Raw genomic sequence first — 15,190 nt, forward strand, 5'->3', positions numbered from 1 at the left:
GTGAGTATTCCCCGACTTACATGGCCTCTGTCAGAGCAATAACTTGAGCCCAAAGGCAAGCTATGAGCTTCTCAGGAGCCCTAGATACTGGCATCAGAGCCACAAAGCACAGCCTTGCACTTCATGACTTCATGTTTGCTCCTTTGTGCACTGCCTGTTACTAACACTATGCCAATGTGTGCTTGTACGCCCCACCACGCTCAGGTGCGCATCACCCTCACAGAGACCCCAGAACTAAAGGTGGATGCCTGTCCAGGCTGCCAGTTCACTAGCTGCCTCTGTGCCAACGAAGCAAAAACCTTCGTGTGGAACGTGACAGCCACCAGGCTGGGTGAGGCTGAGCAGAGGGATATGTGGCAGCTAGCGGGAGGAGGGGTAGAATTTGTCAGCCTCTGCATGTCTGGTCCTGATGCTCGTGCATACAGCTGTCTGCAGGAAGCGCTCAGCAATGTGCCCCTGTGCTCCCTACAGGCAAAGTGAACGTCACTGTGAGCAGTGTAGCCGAAGATTCACATGATCTGTGTGATAACAGGATTGCAGTGACACCTTTGCAAGGAGACAGAGACACAGTGATAAAACCTCTGCTTGTGAAGGTTAGTCATACCTCAGGGTGGAGAACACCTGAGGACAGTGGGTCATCCCCTGAGGCAGTTAGCAAGATGCTTAGAGGAAGTTTAGCCCTTTCTTCTTGGAAGCAAGGCCTGCTGAGGCATGGTGACTTCCTTTCCTGCCTTCCCTATCTGAACTACTCTTTCTCCATCTGCAGCCAGGAGGTGTCCTACAGGAGAAGACCCAAAACGCCTTTCTCTGTGCTGCAGGTATGGGACAAAAATCCTTGACTGCTATTGATCATGAGAGCAGGATGGAAGGGACAGGGCTACTGCAAATACCCAGAGGTGGGGGGAATTTGTCAGAGAGCAAGCGCTGGTGGCACCATCCCTGCCTGGTTTGTCCATCTCTGTCTTCTACCTGGAAAAGTTTCCTGTATTGAGGTGTTTGTTTGCAAGTCTCAGCTGCTGTGACTCAATGTCACACTGAGCCTCACCTGGGTCTCCTTGGGATGTTATACTTGTGTGTGATACTTCTTCCATGGGATAAATTTCTGGGTTCTGCCTTCCTCAGATAACACTGTCTCTGAAGAGTTCTCCCTGACTCTGCCTGCAGAAATGCTGGAGGGATCTGGCCGAGCCACTTTCTCTGTGATTGGTGAGAAAGGCTTTCCCTGCTCTTGGGTCCCCAGTGGGAAAAGCTTGCACAATGCTTTGGCCTTAATGATGCATCGACCCAGTTCCCCATGAGATAAACTGTAAGGGGTGTGATGTTGGCCTCAGAAATGTGGATCAAGTAATCTTTTTCAATATTTATTCCTCTCATAAGGAATGATCCTGGGTGATCCCCAAGTGGCTGGAGGAGAAGGCAGAAAACAGGGTATATCTCCTCTGACATCTGTCACTGCCATCCACCTAAGTGAACCAAAACCATCCCTGCAGATTTCCACCTAGTTTGCCTCTGTAATTCTTTTCCCTCCTTGATACCCACTCAGGAATGACAGCTCTCTTCACTTTTCTTCAGATCCCTTCAAGCTTCACATTCCCTCCCTCCTCCCAGAACCATGATGTCTTCCCTTTCTGTGCTGGCCTAATCTAGGAGGAGTCAGCAGAAATCTTAATCATCTCCATTCAGTGAGGGGCTGGCTCTTTTCCAGGATCACAGTAGAGTTTAGAGAAGGCAGCAGTCCCTTCATTTCATACTGCTGAATGTCTGTGCTTTTCCTTTCTCCTCCCCTCCACCTCAAACTTAAGGGGACATCATGGGCCCAGCACTTCAAAATTTAGACCAGCTGCTAGAGTTGCCCTTTGGCTGTGGTGAACAGAACATGATTCAGTTTGCACCAAACATCTTCATACTCCAGTACTTGAATAAGAGTAAACAACTGGACCCAGAAATTGAAGATAAAGCACTGAAATTCCTGAGAACAGGTAAACATTGTCCTTCTTACTTCTGCTGCAAAACAAAGGTGCTATAAATCAAGAATGTGGGGCCCTGTTCTGGTGGGGAGGTGCAGGGCAGGAGTGTGAGCACTGCCAGAGCTGTGACAAAGGAAGTATCACAGAGAATAAGGGAAATGTCTCATGGAAGGAAAAGCGTTTCTGAAGAAGCAGGACTTCTGTCTCTGCCTGTTATTGAGGTACTAAGCCTACCTTTTTGAGAAGGGCGTGGCTAATTAATGATTTCCATCATTATGTGATGCCTGTGGTTTGTTCCCTTATCAGTCCAAGGCAGATGGAAGTCCCTTGTGGAAACAGGGCATTAGCTGCTATTAACTGGAAAAAAGAGCGGCCTTTGGGGATAGGTAGAGTTTGGTAGCTTAGTGTTTCCCCATGTTTTAGGACACATATTGTGGGGGCATGTCAGCTCTGTCCAATATAATCTGAATTTAATACAGTGCCAGTGTCTGTGTCTCATTTTACAATGTGCCTCACATTTCAGCCTGCCGGTCTCCTTATCCTGCTACGCTGCAAGCTCAGCAGCCTCCCATGGATAGGATTTTACTGCCTCTCCTTCCTCCTTTCTCTCTTGTACTGCGAGTTGGGACAGATATCTGGGAGACGGGGGCCTACCCAAGAAAATGGCAGCAGCAGAGAGGCAAGGTGGAGGGTAAACAATGAGGCCGTGTGGAGGGTGGAGGAAGAGCAAACAGATGCAGACAGTGTTCTGCCCTCAGAGCTTAAAGGCATGGCCTTGTCGCTTTCTGTACGTCCCATGAAAAGTGCTTTCTTGAGTCCCAACAGGGCTAGCAGAAGTGCTGAAAAACAAACAGGGTTTCATATTGGTCCCCTCTAGGAAAAGCTTTCCTCCTCACTCCTACAGCTCTTTTTATTCACAGCAAGGTGCCCATGAGGGTTCCCTGGGGCATGGGGAGACATGAGGTGGCTGAGTATGCCACCGTTCTGCAAACCAGCAGGGCAGATGATACCCACAGTACTTGCACGTAACAGCTCTAGTAACGCAGAGCAGCTGCATGGCGCACTTCAGTGATGCTGTGCAACTGCTTCTTGTCATGCTGATGCTGTGGGATGCACGGGGAATTGTGGTGAGGTAGGTTTGCCTCAATGTCTCTGACTGTCAGACCTGGTGAAGTCTCTTGCTGTGAAGCCTTCTTCCCACAGCAAGGATACAGTTTGAGATGCTACAGACCCTCACACTGAGAGTTGTGTCCTGGCACCTGTCTTCATAGGTTACCAGCGTCAGCTGCTCTACAAACATGATGATGGCTCCTACAGCGCCTTTGGGAAAGCTGACAATCAGGGCAACACATGGTGAGTGACCAGAGTTGGTACTGTCATCCCAAACCTATTGTCTTTGCTAGTTCAGCTCCTGGCTGTGACATGAGATTCCTTTGTGCTCTGCCCACAGGCTGACAGCTTTTGTAGCCAGGTCCTTTGGACAAGCCAGCTCTCACATTTACATCAATAAGGATCATGTGCACAGCGCTCTGCTCTGGCTGCAGAAGCACCAGCTGCCCAGTGGCTGCTTCCAGAGTGTGGGGAAGCTCTTCAACAATGACTTGAAGGTATGGCTGCCAGACATGGGAGCGGGAGGAACACAATGTGGGGCACAGGGTTGCTTCCCCAGGCTCTTCCACTGTGCACAGTAGCACAAAGCAATGATGTCCCCATGGCCTAGCACAGCCAAGGCAGCTTCCTAGAGCAGAATGAAAAAGTGTGGCCTAAAACAGCAGGTATTTCCTCTATGTGAGGTTTTAATTTCTGCTAGGCTTTCTTCATTTTTACTCTAGCCAAAAGGCACCATGGCTAATTGTGCCAAGGCACTTCAAGGGCACAGGGAGAAGTATTTTTATATTTTAGTGCTTGTCTAGAATGCCCTGGCTGGATTCTTTCTCTTCTTATGCCTTATGACACAGAATACTCTCCAGATAGGCCTGACTATGTGCTCTAATATGGGATTATCTGAAGACACAGTTGTCCCTCCACACCCCAAAAAGTATGACTTCTGGAGCCTGGCATCCCCAAAACGATCCCTGCAGTGTAGCTAGAAATGCACCAAACTCTTGGTGAACGTGCCCTAGTGCTCAGGTACCAAACAGTGTGCGTGCAGTATGGCAATACTTGGGTTCATTGTCTTTGTAAAGGTAAGAATAATCCAGACTGGTCAGATTGCAACGTCGCCTATATTAGATACAAGGCAGGTTTATGAAAGAAAACAGGCTGTTATTTTTGCAAAGCAAAGGGTTACACTTTTTTCCTTAAAATTTGGATGCAGTACAAAATAAAACCAGACTGTACATGTAGACTGTTCATCCTTGTCTGACTTTCATTAATTTCTCAGCTTGGGCTTTCTATTTGAACAGAACTTTTTGTAATAAGTTTTGTGCCCATCCCTCCCGTGCCGTACACTTCAAGGTTTCTGCTATTCAGTGTGAACAATGCTTCTCAGCATCTCAGCCCAAATTTCCCCCCTCATTTTACATGTAGTCTTGTCTCATGTCTGAGGACGCAAGCAGAACTTCCCCAAGAATTAATGTCCTCTAATGGAAAAAGAGGCTCCTGTGAGCCTGTTTACCCATATTAACATGTAGCTTCTCACAATCAGCTGAATTGTATTTACACTTGCATTGCTTCTTGTATGCAAATCCTGCATCATAAAAACTTTGTTCAAGTGGCCAGTTGTAACATATTTAGACTGCCCTCAACACCAGACTTTCATGATATTCAGTAAGTGAGCCTGGAGCACTTTCCTTCAGTCCCCACCTGTCCAAGAATGCCCAGAGGCACGCTACTGTGCTCTCTCAGATATGCCATCCATAGGCAGTTTCAGTGGCTATACAATGACAGACAAGCAATGGTTGGTTTTGTCCCTTTCTGATGTTTGTCTGTGTGACTTGCAGGGTGGTGTGGACGATACAATCTCGTTAACAGCCTATATCACTGCTGCTCTCGTGGAGCTCCATCTGGAGAAGAATGTAAGTCACATCCGACCTCTTGCAGGGCTTGGAAGCATGCTCCACCCTTCATTCCTCCCCAGATCTGTGGTTTCAGGGAGTACCCAGCTTGAGTTGGTGAAAGGTTCTGTCATGTCTCACCTTTGTACACAATAAGCTCAAGATGAAATTTTTAACTTGGTAAGGAGTTCTTAATATAAATGGCCTGATTTGCAGCAAAGCAGAGCATCTGCCATTCCCAGCTGATCTCAGTGGAAACAATTGTTTCTGAAAATGGCTCAGGGCTTGCAGGGAGAGGTAACAGTTTTCATTAAACTGACCAATATAGCTAAAGGAGAAAAAAAAGACCACCTTTCAGGTATGCAACCCCCCCCTCCTTCAGACCTGAAATAAAAGCAGTAATCTTCAAGCCAAGTGTATACTGTTCAAGCTACGATGGGCTGATATTCCAGCCTTACTGGTACAGTTCTGAAAACAACGTAGTACCGTATTGGAAGCCAAGACCCACAGCATGCCAGTCTGACAGTTCTGAGCCAGTGTGTTACCAGACACTTCCTACACTTGGATTCTCCAGTGTATTAACAATCCCCCATCTCAGTGGTATGTCCAGTCACATCTTTGTTTTCAACCCACAGTGAGTAATGCTTTGTCCACTGTACTTCACATTCCACATCCCTGAGAGACATGCTAGCACTGGCATACATCAAGGATGTAGCTGGGATGCTTGAGGGTTGGGAATAGATTTTCACAACAAAAAGTGGTCAGAGGAAATTCATTGGATTTGAATTCCTTTCTCAGGACACCATGCTGGATAATGCCTTACGTTGCCTCAAGAATGTAACACTTGATAAGACAAGCCTTTATGTCAAGGCCTTGATGGCTTATGTCTTCACACTGAGCAAGGACATGGAGATGAGAGCGCAGCTCCTGCATATGCTAGAGAAGGAAACTGGTAGGTTGTTGCTGTTTAGAAGGCTTTGGGTTCTAGAGATAATGACTGTGTTTAAGGCCTGATATCGGTAGGATTCAATTGCAGTGGTTTGGGAAATTTAACTATTCTCAGATTGGCTTTTGTGTCAGAAAATGGTAATCTATTGAAGCTGTGAAAGCCTCTAGTCAGACCCAGGAAACAATTTCTAATCAAAAGCAGCAGGGGTGGTCCATGCTTAATTTGTGTGGTCAAAGTACTCACTTGAGTTGTGGTGCTCCCATCATTCTTCAGCAATTCATATATAGTACAAGAGATCTTGCAGAAGAAACTTGCTTCATCATGTCTATTCAGCTGCTGGTTAGGGCATTTACTTGCAGAATTCGAACCTTTTGACTGCTTCCCCATTGCTGCTCTACTCAGCTCAGGGCCCTTGAGTGGATGCATCTTTATTGCTGTGCTGCTGAGCTTGGTTCTTCTTTTTGTCTCTTTAACTTGGAAAAAACTGGACTTCTATCCTGAATGAGGATGCCAGGTGGGGATTTCAAAGCACCTAAGCGTATGGTTAAACAGTTGGTAACAATATTACCTGATTTGGCTTAAGTAAGTTCCTCCCCACATCTGTTCATCTGGCAGTATGGTGAACTACATTGGGGATTGAAAAATAACACAGAAGAAAAAAGGGAGAGAGGATTTTTCAGCCTGACCAGCTACCAGTGCAGAGTGCAGTTCACTGCATAGCCACTCAAGCTGCCCAGCTGGCTTCACAGGGTGGCTAGTGGGCGAACTGGAAGAAGTAGAATTGCACACACTGAGTGCACCACATTTTCAGAGCTGCCTCTGAGATAGTACGTATGGAACAAGTGACTGGAGCACATCCTCATTGATGTCCAGTCAGACTGATGCTTCTAACTCACCAAGCACTTTGGAAAATGTCCCCTTAAGGCCATAGGGCATGGAGCACTACAAACTGCTGATGGGTCAAGTGGTAGTTTTCTTTGGCTCTTGCTTCCACTGATAATAGTTAGCAATGACTTGGCAAGAGCAATGGAGTTGTAAGTGAAGGAAAGGTGTTGTCCTACATGTTTAAACGTGTCTGTGTTCTGCCTACTGAGTCTGAGGATGTGACTGCAGCCACCAGCTGCAGCCAGTTTGCCTGCCGGAGAATCTCTGCCCGAGAGGATTATCCTCTGCTGACTAGAGACACCTTCCATGGCCTGGTGGCTGGGATTCTGTTAGCCTTACTAACAGGATTACAGTTGGATCTCAAACAGGAGTTTGATGCTTTCTAAAGAATCAAGGTTAATTTGTAGGTCATCTGTAGCTGCATCTCCAAGACACCTTCTACCACTCATGAAAAAATTGTTCTGCTTATGTCACCTTGGAAGTAACAAATCACAAATCCCTCATGCAAAAACCTTCCATTGTGATAAACATAATGAAGTAATACCAGTCCATAGAGTCCCTGAGCTAAATTCTGAAGTCTCTATGCTAGCTTTATGCAAACACATGATTTTGTAATTCTTATTTCAAAAGTGAAAGTTTGTTCTGAAAACTGACTTTGAATTTGAAAGTATATTTCAGGTTTTCACATTTGTACCATTGCAGAAGATGTGCCAGAAACACTGGCACAATTAAGCGAAATTCTTAGCTGAATTTTGGTTAGCCCTCTACTATCACTATAGCAAAACATTCAACCAGACTCAGATGCATTCAGTGCCTGTGAGCTTGGACCACAGGTGGGAGCCCAGCTCTAGCTTAAATTGTCCTAGCCTATGCACTGCATAGTGAGGATGCCAACAAAATAAGTTGGGTAGTCTTGCTCCTTCAGTAGCCTGCCAGCAATTCTCCCTCAAAGAGTGACCAATTCTTGTACAATAGATACAACTGACTGGAAATGAGTCCTAGAGGTTTTCAGCACAGGGAGCCCTGTTAGACTATCCTAGGTAAATGCAGAAGCAGCAAAAATGCTGTAGCTTGGGTACATAGCTTTGAATATATGCAGAGCTGAATAAGAGTAGGACTGTACTTTAAACAAAAAGCCTCTGTTCAGAGTCAATAAGTTTCTAGGGGAACTGTTTCCTAGAGGAACTGGTTGAGGATTTGGGGCCTCAATCTCTCTGTGCTTTCAAAGGAAGAAATGGAGCCTATCATAGATGGCTGGCCCTTCAGAGTACAAAAACAACAGGAGAGATTGACTTCTGCACTCTGAGGTGCCCCAGAAAGGCACATGCATTTCTGATGGTGTACAGGAAACTGCCAGTCCTCCAAGGGTACCAGGGCAGGAGAAGCTGATGTTCATAGGGATCTACTGTTCTTCTCTTCCACATGTTTCTCCCCACATCAGCAGAGCTCCTGACATCACATTCCAGTAGTGAAGAATCTTCTTCTTCTATGATTGAGACAGTAGCCTACATCCTCTTGGCTCATGTCTCCAAACCAGACTTGGCACTCAATGAAGCCTCAGTGAGCAAGCTTGTGCACTGGCTTAGTGGACAAAGAAATGCCTTTGGCGGATTTGCTTCCACACAGGTAACAAGCTGGGGAGAGTCATGGGGGAAGGAGAGAGATACTGTGCCTGGGGTGATGTGCACATCTCATGTGCATGTCACTCTAGATCCATCCTTTGCAGACAGGCATACGTGAGCCCTGTTTGGGAACGGGAATGCCATGGGCAAACTCTTTTTCTGTGTGATGTAACTGGGATTACCCAGGGCCTGGGACTGCTAATCCCAGGGCTCAGAAGCCACTCTTTCTAGGTAACAGAAGTCATCCTGCTGCCTGTGGCATAGACCCTACCTATGCACTTAGTGGCACAGACCCTGCTTGTGTCAGAGTGTGAATCAGGGCCATGAGGAGTGTGGTTCTCCCTGCAGCACTTGACCTAGTGTGCTGGATCTTGTACTGCATGGCTACACAGCAAAGTGACTCTCTCTGCCTTCAGGACACAGTTGTTAGCCTGCAGGCCCTCGCTCAGTATGCAGCCCTGATTCCTCAGGAGATCAGAGATGTAAAGGTGACAGTGAAAGGCAAGGAAGCTTCTCCATTGGAGTTCCATGTGCACAAGAACAACAAGTTGGTCCTGCATCAGGCATCTCTCCTTGCAGTCCCAGAGATGTACACAGTGCAGGCGACTGGCAGTGGCTGCGTTTATGTACAGGTGAGTATATATAAGGAACAGAGCTGTCAGGTTTTGCCACTGACTATTCAAGTGAGATTTGGCTCTAAGCAGGTACTATAGCCTCAAATTCTGAGTAGGATTTGGCTTTCTAGGCAGAATCATGTCAAGCTTGAAGGAGCTCAGGTATAGTCTGTTGACATGGTTTTATTGCAACCATCTATGGTATCTTTTCAGAAATGTCTCAGCTTTGCTGTCCCGTGCTACAGAGTCATGTCATTGTTAAGAGATCAGTAGATCTGAAGTCAGGAGTGATAAGATACAGAACAGTACCTGCTTCTATATCAAATATATGTTGCTGATGTCACTGCTTCAGGAGCTGAGCACTGTATATCTTCTGACATAATATTCTTTGGGTTGTTATCACATGCAGAGATGAGGAGTGATGTAGGACCAAGGTCTTTTTATCCCAGTACACCAACACAACTGGTCCATCAGGAGAGTACATCTTATTTTTCTGGCAGCTTTGATAGCGGTCTGCTTATGAGCCGTTCATGCAGCAAAGAACTCAAGTCACTCCCTGTGAAAAGCTCCCTCACTGGGTCACTTCTGTTCAGCCATCTCTTATGATGCTCACAGAGAATCTGCAAGCAGTGTATAGACAGAGGACACAACAATTATTTATTGTTAATGCATATAGGAGGTAACTAGGACTCATACTACTTGGCTACACTTGAATATAGTCAATAAGCATAAGACATCTGATGAGTACCTGCTGACCAGGCAGTCAGTCACCAGGCAGGTGGAGGAAGATTGGCCTATGCTGCTCTTTGGAGGAGTGTAATTATCCCTCTTGCTGAGTTGTCCTCTTCTGATTCTTTGCTCTTTCTTTCTTTCCTTCGGGTTTTATACTTGTTTTGTCAGTATTTTTCCTCTTGAGACTACTAACTATTATCGTGTCAACAGTTAACAGCTACACTTCTTTCTCCTTGTGGGCAAGGTTTTAGCTGATGTACTTTCTCACACCTTCACAATGTTTTTTTTCAGTAAAACTGAGACAATGTTGTACTGAATGAGGCCTTGGATCACAGATAGCTGAGCCTCCATGCTGAGGGTTACATTTGGCAGATGTATCTGATGCTATGTGCTAAACAGCACATGTCTGAACAGAAAGCACAGCTGGGGCCAACTGTGTTAGCCACTGGTTATCAATTCATTAAAAGCTGGAGGCACAGGTAGTCCTTTAGCTCATACAGGGAAGCTCCAGGGCACTTCATAGAGATGTTTTCTCCCCCACCAGACCACTTTGTACTATAACACCCCACCACCAAAAACAGAAGAGGTCTTTGTCCTGGATGTGGAAACAGTACCAAGAGAACGTGATGGTGTCAGGAAACAGCTTGACATCCATGTGTCTGTCAGGTATGAGATCCCTTGAGGCTCTTTCTTCAGTGGAAAGAAGTGGGAGCCCCAGTAGTATGACCAGAACCCCATAAAAACCTCCTGTCTGTGGAGACAAAGACACAGAGGAAGTCTCTCTTCTTCTCCATAGATCCCAAAGATTGTGAAATGAGGATTAAGGCCTGGACAAGCATGGGAACACACTGGCAGTGGCTTGCAGAACCATGGCAACTATCTCAGTCAGCATGGAGCAGCTCAGCAGCCCCCAGAGCACTAGCAGCTGAAATGGCAGCGTTCCCAAGAGCCAGAGCTCCCCCCTTGGGAGGCACTTCGCAGCTTGGGCTGAACCAGCCCTGAGGTGCATTCTCCTGCAGTGTGAACCTCTGCTGTAACCAGACAGCAGAAACTCCAGTCCCTATCCATATTTCACTTGCCTGCATCTGTCTAGGATGACTGTCTTGGTCCATATTCTCCATGCCCTACTGTCCTGAAAGAGAATAATACCAACATTGCTGCTCTCAACTTGTAACATCAAAGATCACTTCCACCTGTTGGAGAGGGCAGCATGAAGATTAACCATAACACATTTGCTGCACAATCTGTCTCCATATTGAGCAAGTAGATGAGGACGATTTTTTGTCCCTTTCTCCGATCAGTTAGACATGCTGCTGAGCTTTCACATCACTGTAGAGCAGGCCAGAGTTTGGAATTGTTCATTAGTATCTCCTAGAAATGCTGTGATGCCCTCCACATCTAATGTGCTTCTCTCCTGCCTTTTTTTCAGTTACATAGGGGACCGTGAGACCAGTAATATGGCCTTGGTGGAGATGGAGATGCTGTCAGGGTTCAGTCCTGTGAAGAGCTCTGTGAAAGCAGTAAGACTTTTTCCTCTGGCCTTCCCTGAAGATGTGAAAATCTGTTTTCCAGATGTAGCTCAGCCAGAAATATCCAAACATCTAAGAACTGCTGGAGAATGGTAGCTGTTTATCTTGCTACAACTTAACTAAACTAAGCAAGTGCAGATATAGTGGGCCATTTCACAAGGCAACTTCCCACTTGCAGAACTGATCGTGCAGTTTTTCATGTTCAGTAGTGAGGATCACATATGCAGTAAGGTTAGAGAGGAGCTGAAAAGCACCTAGTTAGAATCATCTGGGGTGCATTGAGACCCTTTGCTGTTGCCAGTGCCATTTGTAGGGATACTCCATAAAGCAGTGTTGAATCCCATAGAGTTGTTCAATGACGTGCTCCAGTGTTCCAGGAGGTAGCCAGGAAGATCCATCATAGCCTCCTACTGACCATCTTTCCCTTTGTTTCAAGTGCTGAAAGCAGGAACACGGCTCAAGGACACTTGTTCCAAATCCAAAAAAAATCTTTTCTAAGTGTGTGTGCTCCCAACAATCTCAATGCCATTATAGCTGGGGAACACAGGCCTTCCCCTGACTAGGCTAAGTGCTTTAGTCAGCAGTGGTTCACTGACAAATACCAAACTTGGTGTGAGACAACAGGGAATGCCAATGAGCTGATGCTAACCAAGATCATCTCTTGTCTTCCTATACAGCTGGAAAAGATGCCCTTGGTGAAAAAGACAGAGATAAAACCAGACAAAGTCACAATCTACTTGGAAGAGGTAAGAGGAAGACCACAGGGAGCTGCCCATTCGAGTAGTAGCAACTACAGTACTTTGTGTTGGGATGCTCAGAGATCAGAAATACAAATCTCTAGGCTGGTCACACAGGCTAAAATTTTGGCAAAAGAGGAAGAGGATGGAAGAACCTGGAAAGACAGAGAAAGAAATCTCTGATGCAGAGGGAATAAAGTTGGTATATAGGTGACTTTGAGATGGCCAGTGCATTTTTACTCACTTCTATTCTTCTCTCCAGCTGGATGAGACTTCTCTGAAGCTTAACATCTCAGTGGAACAAGATGTTGAAGTGCAGAACCTGAAAGCGGCAACAGTGCATGTCTATGACTACTATAAGCCAGGTGAGATTTCACTGACATAGGCAAAGAGTAACTATTATACCCCGCACTGGGACACAGTTCTGTCTATGCCCCTTATTCCCTTATCTCCCTTATTCCAGTGCACTTCCTCCTGCAACTCCAAGCTTGGGTTTCTGTCCTGGTTTCAGCTAGGATAGAGTTAATTTTCTTCCTAGTAGCTGGTATAGTGCTGTGTTTTGGATTTAGTAGGAAAATAATGTTGATAACACACTGATGTTTTTAGTTATTGCTAAAGTCATGTTTATACTAAGTCAAGGATTTTTCAGCTTTTCATGCCCAGCCAGCAAGAAGGCTGGAGGGGCACAAGAAGTTGGGAGGGGACACAGCCAGGACAGCTGACCCAAACTGGCCACAGGGATATTCCATACCATGTGACGTCATGCCCAGTATAAAAACTGGGAGGAGTTGGCTGGGAGGGGTGGATTGCTGCTCAGGAACTAACTAGGCATTGGTCAGCAAGTGGTGAGCAATTGCATTGTGCATCACTTGTTTTGTATAGTCTAATTCTTTTAGTATTATTATTGTCATATTATTATCATTATTACTATTATTATCATTATCATTTTTCCTTCCTTTCTGCCCTATTAAACTGTCTTTATCTCAACCTGTGAGGTTTTTTTTCGATTCTCTCCCCCATCCCACTGGGTGGGGGGAGCGAGTGAGCGGGTGCGTGGTGCTTAGTTGCCAGCTGGGGTTAAACCACGAATTTCCTTGCACAAAAATTCTACATTCAAGTAGCAGAATCACTTGCTTTTCTGTTCTTGAGATGAGACTGCCTGGCACTATGATTATGTTGTGGTGTGTATGTGTTCAAAATCACTGTGTTTTTTGACTTCCTGTAGCTTCAAGCTATGGGGAAAGAAAGCTTCTCTGTCAATTTACCATGTCTTCTCCAGCTCCTTAGCTCTCTTGAAAATACTTAGGCATTTATTCAAAATCAGTGTTATATACTGCCACCTTGATCCACTAGGAGGCAAAATTTAGTTCTATGATTTTCATGTATAGTGTAATAATCCTACCATCCATTGGGTGCTGCCATGTCTCAGAGGATAATCGGAAAATAATTTCTTACCCTTTAAAGCTCTAAATGAACTATCAGCACACAGAAGAGAGATCTTGGAGTCATTTTGAGTCTCTGATTATTACATACTCAGTATGAGCCAAAACAGCAGATGGAACATTAAGAATTAGTTTTAAAAAAGAATTTGAGAACAAAATGGAAAAACTACCACTGGAGATTTAGAAAGCAGCACCAGAGGCCTACATGTTGTATACCAGAGGCCTACATGTTGTATACTGAATTCCATTCTTGTTCCCCCTTCCACACCATGTCAAGAAGAGGAGATTTCTTGATCCAGCCTTTACAGAGCTAAATATTGTCACCTAATATGCTCTCTCTTTGCTACTCCATCCTGTATAAGAATCTTTGTGCTTAGTACATACAATTCAAAAATTATCTGACATGAAAATACTGATTATTGGTGAAAAAGCAAGGCTATCAGGACACACTACTGAAAGGTTCTCTGTTTACAAAAATGTCCTTGCATTAGAAGGTATCACGATGCGTAAGAGGGTCTTTTATAGCTGTATGGGAGACATGTTGGGGAGACAGATCGTTGGTCTGACCCACTGTAGACATTTTTCTGTTCCTGCATTCACAGTCTGAAGAGTAAAAAATTAAGGTAGTGGGATGGTTGTGTTAAAGAGAAAGAAGCTTGGCATTACCCTACCACGCAGTTCTGCAGCTCACCACCATTTCTCTTTTGTTTCTGCAGATGATCGCACAGCAAGAGAATATGTTTTCCCTTGCAGTTCAGGTTAGTGTTAACAGGCTTCCGAGGTGGGAACAGCTGAAACAGAGCAGAGGGCTGGTGGTAAGCAAGCAAAGCAGCCCACCTCTGCTCTGTATCTAATTCCATCATGTGCTGTAGAGCCTTCTTGGACTGCAGGTTGAATTGGGATCTACTGTACTGGTTGTGGGCACAGTTTCTAGTCCAGGTATAATTTCAATGCAGACAAAGGCTTGAGCATACCATGGAAGGTTAAAAGGTTCTATTTTTATTCCATTTCCATACACCCCTCACATGTGCAGTCCTTGCAGCATCCCAAATCTGAATGCAACTGGAAATGCCTATGTCAATGACAAAAAGATGTTGCAACTCATCCCCTAAGATCTCTTAGTCCTTAGATAGCTTCCTAAAAATTCATCAGGCACTTTGCCTTTTCTTGCTCTTTCTTTCCACAGATGTCTTGAAGAAGGGTTCCTACTAGAATGCCCTGGCTCTGCAACCAATAATCTGAGTTTTCTGCTTCCATAAGGAAAACTTTATTGCTCTGGCTCTCCTCTTCCCTGCTGTATTGGATGCACCCTATTTCCTTTGATCTATGCCCTAAGTTTCTATGTGAAACCTGGCTTGATACACAGTAGTTTGGGATCAAGTGAAATAAAGTATGTATGTGGAACCTGGAAAGAAGGCAGTGACTTGACAGTTGACAAAGTCTGCACAGATTTTAATGCCTGAAAAAGAGAGAAACATTACTTAGGTCATAGTTACATACTTTGCTTTTGGTCACCATAGTGGCTTAAATCTTCCTCTCCTCCCCAAGCCCCATCTCTGGGCTACCTTCTGAATTGAGTTAACACAACAGTTTGTCTGCAACCAAACTCCAAGCAAAAAAAAGGCATTTTTGACCCTGATCTGGTTCACTATATGGCCCTGTGAATCATCTTTCTGTCACAACTGAAGAGAAGGAACAGGCAAGGGGAGGCTAAGGG

At 45.3% G+C, this 15,190-nt stretch overlaps 1 protein-coding gene across 1 annotated transcript in view; it reads left to right on the plus strand.

Annotated features, from left to right (window-relative positions):
* LOC127016171 (alpha-2-macroglobulin-like protein 1) overlaps window positions 1-14,685 on the plus strand; it is a 33,092-nt gene extending 18,407 nt beyond the window's left edge. The window contains exons 21-37 of the mRNA XM_050896552.1: window positions 205-331; window positions 472-593; window positions 767-818; window positions 1,123-1,206; window positions 1,803-1,979; window positions 3,239-3,320; window positions 3,418-3,574; window positions 4,910-4,984; window positions 5,762-5,915; window positions 8,239-8,423; window positions 8,836-9,051; window positions 10,310-10,431; window positions 11,195-11,285; window positions 11,972-12,040; window positions 12,294-12,396; window positions 14,190-14,231; window positions 14,660-14,685. Of these exons, the coding sequence (XP_050752509.1) occupies window positions 205-331; window positions 472-593; window positions 767-818; window positions 1,123-1,206; window positions 1,803-1,979; window positions 3,239-3,320; window positions 3,418-3,574; window positions 4,910-4,984; window positions 5,762-5,915; window positions 8,239-8,423; window positions 8,836-9,051; window positions 10,310-10,431; window positions 11,195-11,285; window positions 11,972-12,040; window positions 12,294-12,396; window positions 14,190-14,231; window positions 14,660-14,685 (1,884 nt within the window). The remainder of the gene's footprint in view (window positions 1-204; window positions 332-471; window positions 594-766; window positions 819-1,122; window positions 1,207-1,802; window positions 1,980-3,238; window positions 3,321-3,417; window positions 3,575-4,909; window positions 4,985-5,761; window positions 5,916-8,238; window positions 8,424-8,835; window positions 9,052-10,309; window positions 10,432-11,194; window positions 11,286-11,971; window positions 12,041-12,293; window positions 12,397-14,189; window positions 14,232-14,659) is intronic.
* The last annotated feature ends 505 nt before the right edge of the window (window positions 14,686-15,190 follow it).

The sequence above is a fragment of the Gymnogyps californianus genome, chromosome 1, assembly GCF_018139145.2.
Source record: "Gymnogyps californianus isolate 813 chromosome 1, ASM1813914v2, whole genome shotgun sequence".
Taxonomy (NCBI): Eukaryota; Metazoa; Chordata; class Aves; order Accipitriformes; family Cathartidae; genus Gymnogyps; species Gymnogyps californianus.